General features: G+C 42.6%; 1 protein-coding gene across 1 annotated transcript; it reads right to left on the bottom strand.

Annotated features, from left to right (window-relative positions):
- Window positions 1–4,796: 4,796 nt before the first annotated feature.
- Window positions 4,797–12,593, bottom strand: LOC116967464 (peptidyl-prolyl cis-trans isomerase-like). The gene is made up of 6 exons (XM_033014052.1): window positions 12,415–12,593; window positions 11,743–11,773; window positions 10,449–10,537; window positions 6,342–6,438; window positions 5,866–5,941; window positions 4,797–5,201 (listed from the first exon to the last, which is right to left on the bottom strand). The coding sequence occupies exons 1-6, from the start codon at window positions 12,487–12,489 to the stop codon at window positions 5,069–5,071; spliced, it is 501 nt and encodes a 166-aa protein (XP_032869943.1). The 5' UTR covers window positions 12,490–12,593; the 3' UTR covers window positions 4,797–5,068.
- Between the last annotated feature and the right edge of the window lie 224 nt (window positions 12,594–12,817).

Below are 12,817 nucleotides of genomic sequence, written 5' to 3'. Positions count from 1 at the left end.
CAACTCGCACATGACACCAAGTGCTTTACATAAAATAAATAATAAGTTTCCATCCAAACCATAGAAAAAGGTTAAAAAAATGGACACAACACATTATGGAGTTCAACACAAACGTCCCCCCACACGATAGAACTTTTATTTATCCCAGGAGGAAAATTGGTCCGCCAGCAGTCATAAAACACAACAAGATACATGAAATTAAAGTGACGAGTGGACAGTCCAGGATTGGGGAGGGGTAGGGGTGTCAGTTTACCCCACGACAGAAGGGGCAGGAGTTGCAGTTTGATAGCCACAGGGAAGAAGGATCTCCTTTAGCATTCTGCTCCCTTATAATTCAAATAACAGGTTTGGCATTGCATCTTGTTACACGTGATAATAAATACACCAATACCATATATCTCTCAATCTATGCTTCACCCTTTGTAATTCTCACCCTTGAGTGTAATTCCACCATCAGACACATCTTTGCATTCCTTTTTAGTATTCGGATCAGTCCTTATCACGAGTCCCTGGTCTCTGAAGATCTTTCCTGGTCCGAGAACACTAATGCAATCATCAAAAAAGCACATCAGCGCCTCTACTTCCTGAGAAGATTACGGAGAGTCGGATTGTCAAGGAAGACTCTCTCTAATTTCTACAGGTGCACAGTCGAGAGCATGCTGACCGGTTGCATCGTGGCTTGGTTCGGCAATTTGAGCACCCTGGAAAGGAAAAGACTACAAAAAGTAGTAAACACTGCCCAGTCCATCATCGGCTCTGACCTTCCTTCCATCGAGGGGATCTATCGCAGTCGCTGCCTCAAAAAGGCTGGCAGTATCATGAAAGACCCACACCATCCGGGCCACACACTCATCTCCCTGCTACCTTCAGGTAGAAGGTACAGGAGCCTGAAGACTGCAACAACCAGGTTCAGGAATAGTTACTTCCCCTCAGCCATCAGGCTATTAAACCTGGCTCGGACAAAACTCTGATTATTACCAACCACTTTCTGTTATTTGCACTATCAGTTTATTTATTCATGTGTGTATATATTTATATCATGGTATATGGACACATTTATCTGTTTTGTAGTAAATGCCTACTATTTTCTGTGTGCTTAAGCAAAGCAAGAATTTCATTGTCCTATACAGGGACACATGACAATAAACTAACTTGGTCCGAACTTTCATCCGGGGCAACCACTCACCTCATGTACTTTCCTGTGCAATAATAGGACCTATGTTCCAGATTCCAACCACCCTATGAATGAAAACACTTCTTCATATCCTCTGAATCTCTTACCATAGTAATGCCATTTTCATCACCTTATCTAACTGTGCTGCCACCTTCAGGCATCTTAGGATTTGAACATTGAAGTTCCTGCCATTCCTCAACACTCCCTGGAGCCCTACCACACTTTGTACCTAGAGTGGTAGGCACTGCCTGATCATCACAGGTAAGTGACTTCCCCACCATTGAAGGGAGCTATAGATGCTGCCTCAAAAAGAAAGCAATTGTCATGAAAGACCCACTGCACTATCCTGGCTATGCTCTCCTTTCGTAGCTACCATTGGAAAGGCCTGAAAACTGACCACCAAGTTAAGAACAGCTTCTTCTCGTTAGCCATCAGGCTCTTGAGCACGAAATGTTAATCTCAGCACCTATGATCTTCTATGGACTTTTGTTTTTGCATTATCACTGTTATCTAGTATTAGTTATTAATTTATTGTATTTTTGAGATATATTATGCATTTTATTGCAGCCCCATAAGAATTTCATTGTTCCATTGTTGATACATGTGACAATTAAGCACTCTGCCCGTTTCAGGATTAAATTTCATCTACCAGTACCACTTCCATGCCATGTTGCCTCATGTTCCTTTCTCCATACAATCCTCGATTTTCAATTATCATTGTTTTTAATGTTTCCAGCCAATATTTAGAATCTTTGCCATTTCTCTATTTCTCCTTGATATTTCCCTTGTCACTCAATCTGATACCATCTTTAACTTGGAGAAAAGGACAGATGATGTTTTGGATTACACCTCATCTTCAGACCCTTCACTTCTTCAGTTCATCACAGATGGTGCACCTTTTATGTTTCTGAATATCTGCATTAAGTGGGAAAGGAACTTACAGCAGAAGGGGGAGGCTTCACTCATCGTTGAAACCAAGTACCAACCACAGAGACAGGACAAAGAAAGAGGTTCTACAGTTAGTATTAGAAGATGGGACCAAATTAAGTATAATCTCCCATTAATTTCTAGGCTACATGTAAATTGATATAGACAAATAAGATTAGAAATATTAATACATAAATCAAAGACTGATGTAGGCTGATTGGTTGGGCATTGGGACCAGTACTGAGGAAATGTGAATTTGTCAATTTTAAATAACAATGTCATAAGTTGCAAAGATGTGGTATATCACTGTGGAGAAAAAGCTATTAATGTGGGAAATCATGGACTTTGAAAGGATAGGATGTAGGATACATATCCAGGAATCATTTTGTAGATGAGGCTGAAAGAATGCTCTGGCAGAATGTACACAGAAACAAAACAGATGAACTGAGTGTAAATTGAAAGCGAGAGAACTATCCAAAATCACTGCCTGAGGCGGTGGTGTAAGATGGTAGTAGCATTTCATTGTTAAATGAAAGTGTGTACGATTAAATCAAAAATAAAGAGGATGGTTAGTTGGTCAGAAGTTTGGACAGAATATGAACACAGAATGTAATGCAAATAGCAGATCATGAGATGAAACAAACCAGAAATATAAAATCAGCTAGTTTTTCCTATACATGTATAAATAAAAGAACCAAAGTGTGCATTGTACTAGGCGACTTGAAGAATTAAATGTTATTTTGACTGTCTCTGCTTATATAATGAACATTGCAGAAATAGTTCCAAATCAGGAATTTGGGCACAGTTAGTCACCAGGGAAGCAGTACTAGGCAAATAGCTGTATAATAGATCCAGATACATTTCCAATCCAATGAAACCATCCCCAAATCCAGGAAATTTTGGACAATAAATTTGCCTTCCTAATTATATGTTGCATTTGATCTTTTAATGATTTGTTACATCTGAACTGGAGGTGAGTGTATTAAAAGGAGGCAGAGAAAGCAAAAGTTGTTTTTTTACATCTTGTGTAGCTTTGTCGTGGAAGACCTGTGGGATCTTACCCACAGCTTTGGTTGGACAGTTTGACAGCCACATAGAACACAGCTGATGGGTTACCAGTGGTGTTTGTGAAAGAAACCAACATTGACCCCTATATCAATCCAGTGCCAGACTTGGTATTTTCACTTGAAAGTTGCAAGATTTACTTTAGACTTGAGATTGCTAACCAACAATCACCATGTACACTGGCAATATCCTACACTAGGAACAATTTACAAAAGCCAATTAATGTACAAAATGTAGTTGTTGAGTGTAGGAGGAAATCGGATCACCTGGAGAACCCATGACAAACTCTGTGCAAACAACACCTGTAGCTTGGATCAAAACTGGGTTTCTGGCACTGTAAGGAGGCAACTCTACTGCTGTGCCACCTGCTGTCCCAGAAGATGATCTACTATAATCCATCACAATTGTTCCACCCTTTTACTCACACAATTGTATTCATGGTATGATTTAACTAGAAAGCACACACAGCTTTTCAGTGTCTTGGTACAAGAGTATATAGAAACATAGAAAATAGGTGGAGTAGGCCATTCGGCCCTTCGAGCCTGCACCGCCATTCGATATGATCATGGCTGATCATCCAACTCAGTATCCCATCCCTGCCTTCTCTCCATATCCCCTGATCCCTTTAGCCACAAGGGCCACATCTAACTCACTCTTAAATATAGCCAATGAACTGGCCTCAACTACCTTCTGTGGCAGATAATTCCAGATTCACCACTCTGTAAAAAATGATTTTCTCATCTCGGTCCTAAAAGACTTCCCTCTTATCCTTAAACTGTGACCCCTAGTTCTGGACTTCCCCAACATCGGGAATAATCTTCCTGCATCTAGCCTGTCCAACCCCTTAAGAATTTTGCAAGTTTCTATAAGACCCCCCCCCCTCAATCTTCTGAATTCTAGCGTGTACAAGCCGAGTCTATCCAGTCTTTCTTCATATGAAAGTCCTGCCATTCCAGGAATCAGTCTGGTGAACCTTCTCTGTACTCCCTCTATGGCAAGAATGTCTTTCCTCAGATTGGGAGACCAAAACTGTACGCAAAACTGCACACCTTACAGCCTCCTAGCAGCTAACACTGCCCCCCCAGCTTCGTGTCATCCGCAAACTTGAAGATGTTGCATTCAATTCTCTCATCCAGATCATTAATATATATTGTAAATAGCTGGGGTCCCAGCACTGAGCCTTGCGGTACCCCACTAGTCACTGCCTGCCATTCTGAAAAGACCCGTTTACGCCTACTCTTTGCTTCCTGTCTGCCAGCCAGTTCTCTATCCACATCAATACTGAACCCCCAATACTGTGTGCTTTAAGTTTGTATACTAATCTCTTATGTGGGACCTTGTCGAAAGTCTTCTGAAAGTCCACATACAACACATCCACTGGTTCTCCCTTATCCACTTTACTAGTTACATCCTCGAAAAATTCTATAAGATTCGTCAGACATGATTTACCTTTCATAAATCCATGCTGACTTTGTCCAATGAATTCACCACTTTCCAAATGTGCTGCTATCCCATCTTTAATAACCGACTCCAGAATTTTCCCCACCACCGATGTTAGACTAACTGGTCAGTAATTCCCCGTTTTCTCTCTCATATAATGTTGGAATCAATTTAAACAATTAAGAGCAAGTTTGGTGAGCAAGTGTATACTTTTATTTGAATGAAGTGTTTTAACACGAGGCTAAAATTAATGAATAGTTCCATTATACACCAGAAAGTTAAATGAAGCCAAGCACTACTACAGATCACTAAATTGATGGGTTAGACCAACCTGGTCAAAAGCCTCCGGTTGTTTGGAAATGTACAAATCACATAATTAACTTGACAATTTGAATTGTGTCATCTTTATGACAATACCATTGGGTAGAGACTTTCCTTGAACAGCTACTAGTAATGGTTCCGTCATGCCTCACCACAGTCCATAATACTAACAACAACACTCGTCTTTCCACTCTGAGATCCCTTTGATTCCATTAGTTTCACAACATCCATGCCTTCTACGACGTTCCCAAACACAACATGCTTTCCATCCAACCTGAAAAATACAAAAGGTGGATTAATATTCTGTTGATATAGCAAGACACATATTTAAAAATCTCACATTAGCTAGAATGGTCATGATCTGAAATTCACCTGGAGGCAAGACTGATGTAAATAGACAGAATTAAAATTCGAAAGGAAAAAAAATCTACAAGTAAAGGGATTTAAAGCATTAGCCCCATAAAGAGTTAACACCATGTCAGCCAAATGTTTATTTTCACACGAACTAACAGAAGTGGATTTATGCCCCAGGATAATCAGTAGCTTTCCATTTTAACATTCCTGCTGAAATACAGTACACTGTTGCAAACTATCATTGTTTACTTCAGTTTAGTAGCCATTTGCACATTGTAAATAGAAATTCCATTAGATGAGCACGAGAGAAGTAAAATGAGAGTTCAGTGTAAGTTGTATTTGCAACTGCTGGACTGATGTAGCCCTGGCTCATGTACAAGTCTTACAAACACACACAGGACTGGACTAAAGTACAGGGGGTGAAACATTTAAGTAATTCCATGATTGCACTTATCCATGTCTACGTTTGATATTTCAAAACTGGACGTCGTACACCCTGGAGCACACACCACTAAAGGACAATCAATTCACACCTCAGTCAATACTACAACATAAATCCCTCTATAGCACCAGAAATAACTTACCAGGCAGTTTTTGAAGTACAGATAAAAAATTGTGATCCATTTGTATTGGGCCCAGCATTTGCCATTGACAATGTTCCTGGGAAAAACAGCATATCAAATATTTTTTAAATGCATAGGTCAGAATGAACAACATAAAACATTATTTTCTTCACACCCCCCCACCCCAATAAAATAAACATTATTTAGTACCCCGGGATACGACAACCTTTGGGTTGATCCCTGGTATTGGTATTAGACATTAGTATTCACTGGATATCCCACCTCCGTTATTTTCAACCAACTCCCCATTTGGGAATCATAAGACTACATCCATTCTTTTACTCCTGAACTGTATTCCAAGTAGAGTTAGAAAATGTAGCCCCAATCGGGCAATTTATATGCAAATTTAAATGAATTGCAACTCAATGTTACAATAGTAGATGCCCACCCAAAAAATCTGTTACATGAAAACCAAAAATTGTAGTTTACCCACTCACCTGGATGTTCATGTTTAAGTATGAAGTTCTCATCTGGAAATTTGTTACCATAGATTGATTTGCCACCAGTGCCGTTGCCTTTTGTGAAATCTCCACCCTGTAAAAATCAAGACAGCCCGACTTGTAAATGACTCAAAAATGCCATTAGGAACAATTTTTCTAATTTTAAACCATGTAACATTAGATGAACCAAGGTTGAGATGAAACTAGGATTCAAGCTACTTGTTCATCTGAATCCCAGTGCCAATCTTCTTGAAGAGTTGAACAGCAAATCTTAATTCCAAATCAACATTAGCAATTGCAGAGAAGGGAAATAGCTCCCCCAAAAAATCATAATAGTAAACAAATGAAAAGATAAGTCATAGCATAAAACAGACTTGGGTTTTCCTGTGTGGACCGTGGGAAGTTTTGTAGAAGAGACCTTGGAGTACAAGAACACAATCCCATGAAAGTACCACCACAGGCAGACAGGATGCAAAGTCGGGTTTTACACGCTGGCCTTCACTCAGAGCATTCTGTATAGAATCTGGGATGTTATATTGCAGTTGTACAAGACATCGGCAAGACCACATGAGTGGTCTGTAGTTTTGGTCGCTCTGCTATTGAAAAAATCCCATGAAGCTGAACAATGCAGAAGATGAAGAATACACAAGAATCTATGGATGCTAGAATCTGGAAGAAAATGGTACTGGAATTCAGCAGTATCAAAATGGCAGATCCAAGTGCAAAAAAATGGGTCAAACAAAGGCAAATGGGGCTAGTTTAGGTGAGCATCTTGATTGCAAAGGAGAGGTTAACTCAAACGGCCTGTGTGCGCGCTGTATGTTTCAGTCACAAAGATTCTAAATAATTCAAACTGCCTTCATTATGGAGTCTTACTCCACAGAAATTGGCCTAACTCATCTAAACCACCCAATATTCGGAGTTTGACAACTATACAACATTCAACTTCCCAAAATGGCTTCAACGCACAACTTTATGCCCCATTCCCCAAGTACTAGTTATCCTATTCAATTTCACTAATCCTAGCTTTGTCCATAACATTCCTAGCATCTTAACCAAAGCCTCAAACGTTAACCTTGTTATCACATATAGTTGAACACACAAACCATTATTTCCACATGAAGTACAGGTGCACAACCTTTTATCCGGAGTTCCGGAAACCGAAAAGCTCCGAAAACCGGACATTTTTTCCAGGATGTCGTCTGCACACCAAAGCTCGCGTTTGGCGACAAACTTGACCCGAAACGACCCACGGTCAACCCAGGTCTGTACTACTGTCAGTCTGAAGAAGGGTTTTGGCCCGAAACGTCGCCTATTTCCTTCGCTCCATAGATGCTGCTGCACCCGCTGAGTTTCCCCAGCAATTTTGTGTACCTTCGATATTCCAGCATCTGCAGTTCCTTTTTGAACACTCTGTACTACTGTTAGTCAGTTAGTTTGGAGGGCTTTTATGTGAAGGGGGGGACGGGGGTGAAGGGGGAAACTTTAATTCTTAGTCCCCTACCTGGTCGGAGAGGCGGGGAGCGGGCAATGCCTTACCGGGTCGCCGTGCAGTAAGCTCCGGAGCGCTGTGGCCGCCGACTCCCAACATCGCGGAGCTGGGGCTGCGGGCGTCGCCGGTTGTAGCTCCGATCCCGGCAACTCTACCCCTGGCTGCGCTCCAAATCCAGCGCGGCCCGCAGCCCCAGCTCCGCGATGTTGTGTGTCGGCGGCCACAGCACTCCGGAGCTTACCGCACGGCGACCCGGTAAGGCATTGCCCGCTCCCCGCTGGTATCTCAGCGCTGCGACGCAGCCAACTCCCAACATCGCGGAGCTGGGGCTGCGGGCTTCTGGCCACGGGCGGCACTGGATTTGGAGCGCCGCGCAGCCAGGGGTAGAGTTCGCCGGGGTCGGAGCTCCAACCGGCGCCGCTCGCAGCCCCCAGCTCCGCGATGTTGAGAGTCAGCAGCCACAGCGCTCCAGAGCTTACTGCACGGCGACCCGGTAAGGCATTGCCCGCTCCCCGCCTCTACGACCAGGTAGGGGACTAAGAATTAAAGTTTCCCCCTTTACCCCCCCCACCACATAAAATCCCTCCAAACTAACTGACTAACATTTAAGCAATGATTTACAATGATTCTCCGGGGAGGAGGCAGCCGCTCCAGACTTTTCAAGCCGCCCGCGCTACCTACCTAATCTACGCTAAAAATCTTCCATTCGGAAATCCGAAAAATTCCGAAATCCGAGAAGTGTTTGGTCCCAAGGCTTTCGGATAAAAGGTTGTGCACCTGTATTAATATTTGCTTACTATTCTGATATTTGAGCTATTCAGAAACAAGCACCAGTAGTAGCCCCAATACAATTGTACTGGATAATACAGCACACATCAGCCTTGCCATCACTGCCTTCTACTCTTCAGAAAGATACACCATTTTTCAGCAAGGAATAATTCCAAGTGAATGCAGCTCCATGGCCTATCACCAACGCTCTCGTGCCTGGGAGATCTGGTCGGTCAGTGTTTTTTGCTGCAAAAACAAACTCTACAGTTCAATTTGCCAACATATCTCTGAAGTCTACTTCAACCATTCAACCCTTCATAACCACGTCACGATCACTCTGCTGGAAACTATCTTATTTGATAACTGGAATACAATGTAATCAACGCCGACCTACAAAGTTAACTGCTTTCCAGTTTAGTTTATTGTCACCTGTACTTTTTCAAAGCTTTTTCCATGTCAGAATAGCACACAATGAAGAGTGTACATGATTACAATCCACAATGCAGATATAGGATGAATGTACAGTGCAAAGTAAAGTCCAATTAAAGAACTGACCAGACCTTACTCAATGAACCAACTCATCCAAAATAAATCTAAAATCTTCAACAAATCGTCTTATTATCCCTGTCAAAAGGGAAACCTTACCATCAATGAGCTCATTGTTAGATAGAGCTACAGGAGGTGAAAAGTGAGAAGGGCTAATAAACCCATCAATTAATCCATGAGAAACTTTTATTCCATATCTCAAATTTGCAAATACACAAAATGCTGGAGTAACAGCAGGACAGACAGCATCTCTAGAGAAAGAATGGATGACGTTTGGGGTCAAAGCCTTTCTTCAGACTTTGCAAATACGGTACAGGCGATTGTTAGTCATATGGTATGGGGTCACTTGTTGCATTATAAAAGTGAAAAAAGGCTATGTTATTGACAAATGGGAACATTTTAGATGCAAGAGAAACCAGCAAGAAATGATAGCAGTCTTTGTGAGTATATTAAAAGCATCAAAATCACATGTTGGCCCCCTAGAAATAGTAGGAAATCACATGGCAGTAAACCAAATGTGTTGAATAAATGAGAGCTTTATTAAGGAAGTGATAAAGCCACAATTGATGGTTATGGGACCGCAGATGAAAGAGCCAAGTCAACATGGATGCATTCATCGTACATACACAAACCACACAAGATTTTGTGAAGGTGTGGTGTCAAGGACAGCACACCAAATCAGAAAAGTATTGGTCAATTTAGTTATCCAAGAATAATGTTTTTTTCCTTAAAGAAGGCTCTTGGCTACCACAGGGAACAAAGTTACCATGCAATTAAAGGCAAAGTAAAATACCAGTCTTTAATACGATAAATAGTACGAAAATGGGGAAGACCTGATATAACTGCATTTACTGACGTAATGTCATGTACTCTTTTGGCCCCATATGAAGCAGCCATGGATGGGTACAGAAGAGGTCTGGGAGTCAATAGCATCATCTCATGAGAGATACTGGATGGTCTAGAAAAGATGGTAGGGTAGATGCTAAGATGGTTGGGCTGAAACACAAGAGGGCAACACCTATTTTTAAGATATTCATTTCATTGGAATTAATTAACCCAGATGCCACCCTAGTCCAAGTCATCAACTACACAAAGTTGCCACCACCTGCTCCCCAAGAGGCCAGCTTTTAGTTTATGAAATATCTCTGGATGTTTGATAAACATGCTCCAACTGTTTAAAACGCGATGAATGACATTACAGCAATTTTTTAATAAAAGATCCCAGCATACTGGAATTAGAAATATGCTTGAATTCAGTACAAGAAAAAAGTTATCAATTAGTAAAGGCTTGTACATACCTGGCACATAAAATCAGGAATTATTCGGTGGAATACTGATCCCTTAAACCCTTCACCCTTTGGCTTGGTGCAAAGTACACGGAAGTTCTCTATTTAAATAGACAAGTAACAGAATGAGCAAGCTTCCACCCTCAAGACGGAAGGGAGCGTGTACGCTGGCGCGGTTTAGCTGCCGCTGCTCTCTCTTCACATTGTGTTTTTTGTCTTTGGATCGAATTCTGTCTTTAATTTATGTATTGGTGATGTCTTTATTATTTATTTTACTCCGATTATATGTTTTTTTACTCTTGTTAAATTCTGTAAGGTGTCCTTGAGACTTTTGAAAGGCGCCCATAAATAAAATGTATTATTATTATTTAAGACACAATTGAATGACTGATTTTCCCAATTCCGGTAGCCCTTGCTGTCTCCTCCCCTTCCTAGCTCTCCCTCAGCCCTCGGGCTCCTCCTCCTTTTTCCTTTCTTCTCCCCCCCCCCTCCCTCCATCAGTCTGAAGAAGGGTTTCGGCCTGAAACGTTGCCTATTTCCTTCGCTCAATAGTTTCTGCTGCACCTGCTGAGTTTCTCCAGCATTTTTGTGTACCTTCGAGTTTCTCCAGCATTTTTGTCTACCTTGAATGACTTATCCCAACACTGCACCCCACTTCCAGACTCAAGCTTTAGATTTAAATTTCAGACAATACTATAATGCATATTACCATGCTTTAGTTCAATTCAATCTGCCCCAAACTCTACATTCAGAATAGTTTAAAAGCAATTGCCCCAAAGCTTAAAAAAAAGTAAATTCTTGAGTGGCCAAGTCAATCACCCAATCTGAACCCAATTGAGCATGCCTTTTATATGCTGAAGGGAAAACTGTGTGTATGTATATAAACACTGCTGTAATTTCTACTAACCACGTGAATTTTTTTATATTACAAATCTCAAATTGTGCAGTGCAGAGGCAAATAAATAAATGATGGGTCTATGTCCCAAACATTTTGGAGGGCATTGTATATTGTCCCAATTTCAACAGCTAATTTATATTTTTACTCCAAGTCGTTAAAATAATAATCACATTTATTAAAAAATCCGCAAAACTCAATTTCCTACAACCCCTCAATGCAGCAGCAGCAGCTCACCGCCTATGTAGGGCAATCACAATGAGAAGCAATTCCTAGCCATGCGAGCAAAATGCAGATGTCATGCACGGATAAGTTGCGGCAAACGAATCATTCGTCCGCAGTGAAGCAATTGAAGACATACTTCAGGGACACTTTTAAAGAAAAATAGAAATATATAAATATCATCCTCACCTGCAGTCTTTGGAACTACATCGCTCCTTAGCTAATGGGTGGAAATAAAAGAAAAGTTATTAAGGTAACACAGATTTACAGCCTTGCAAGAACTGCAAAGTCGGTTAAATAACAGTACTGCGGATTTTTTTTTTAAGCGGGTAGAGAAATTATTTGGTTGCATTGATCGCTGGTTTATTCGACAGCTGCTGCGGCACCTGCCTTCGGGCGAGCGGACATGGTGGCGGCGAGCCATTTGCACACAGACAGACCCATTTGTAAAATGGCGGGCACCAGCCTGGGCGCCCGATCACCAAACGCCATCACCATCCGTCTTTTATTTTAAAAGCCCGTTTTCTTTTTCTAACGGGATTTTTTTCCCCCGCAAGTGGTTAGACCGGTGCAACAAGCCGAGGGCGTGGGAAAGGAGCGGCAGGGAACGCCGCCCGACACGTGGCCGGCCGCGGGCCTCGATCCGTCGCCGATGGGGCGCCATGAGTCCCGCTCCCGCCCGCTCGCCGGCCGATTGATGTGGGTCCATTCAAACTTAGCATTGATGTCCAGACCGCGGGTACAACAGCCTGGATCACCGGAGAACGGGGGGTAAAGGGAGGGCCCGATACTGCATGACCGCACCCCACATCCTGCGGCCATCCGGCCATTCGCAACCACCCACATCTCGGGGACAATTACCTCGAAAATGACGCGGCCCGCGGGCTGGTTATTAAACCCGACGTCGAAGAAGACGCGAGGCCGAGGGTTGCCCATCTGTATATTTTTCTTCTTAATTGAGATTTCTCTGGTGGCGACCGATCAACAATTGCCGCGTTGTGGACCGGGTGAAATCCGCGAGAAAGACCAGCCCGCCCGCTCCGCTTATATACCGGGTGCACGTCCCGCCCCCCCCGGCCTGACAGGCGGCCACCTGAACCAGTCGCCTCGCTAGAAGCTGATGATGGACAGACAGGTCAACCAATGATGCGCGGTAGACCACGCGGGGGCGGGCTCACGGCGGCATAACGGTGCCAGCGCTCGACGTGACGCCCCATTCCCGCTGGAGGGAGAGAGGGGGGGGAGGGTGGTCCTAGAGGCCCGC

The sequence above is a fragment of the Amblyraja radiata genome, chromosome 39 (assembly GCF_010909765.2).
Source record: "Amblyraja radiata isolate CabotCenter1 chromosome 39, sAmbRad1.1.pri, whole genome shotgun sequence".
NCBI lineage: Eukaryota > Metazoa > Chordata > Chondrichthyes > Rajiformes > Rajidae > Amblyraja > Amblyraja radiata.
Note: the sequence above shows the minus strand (reverse complement) of the source record. Positions and strands in the feature narration are given on the sequence as shown.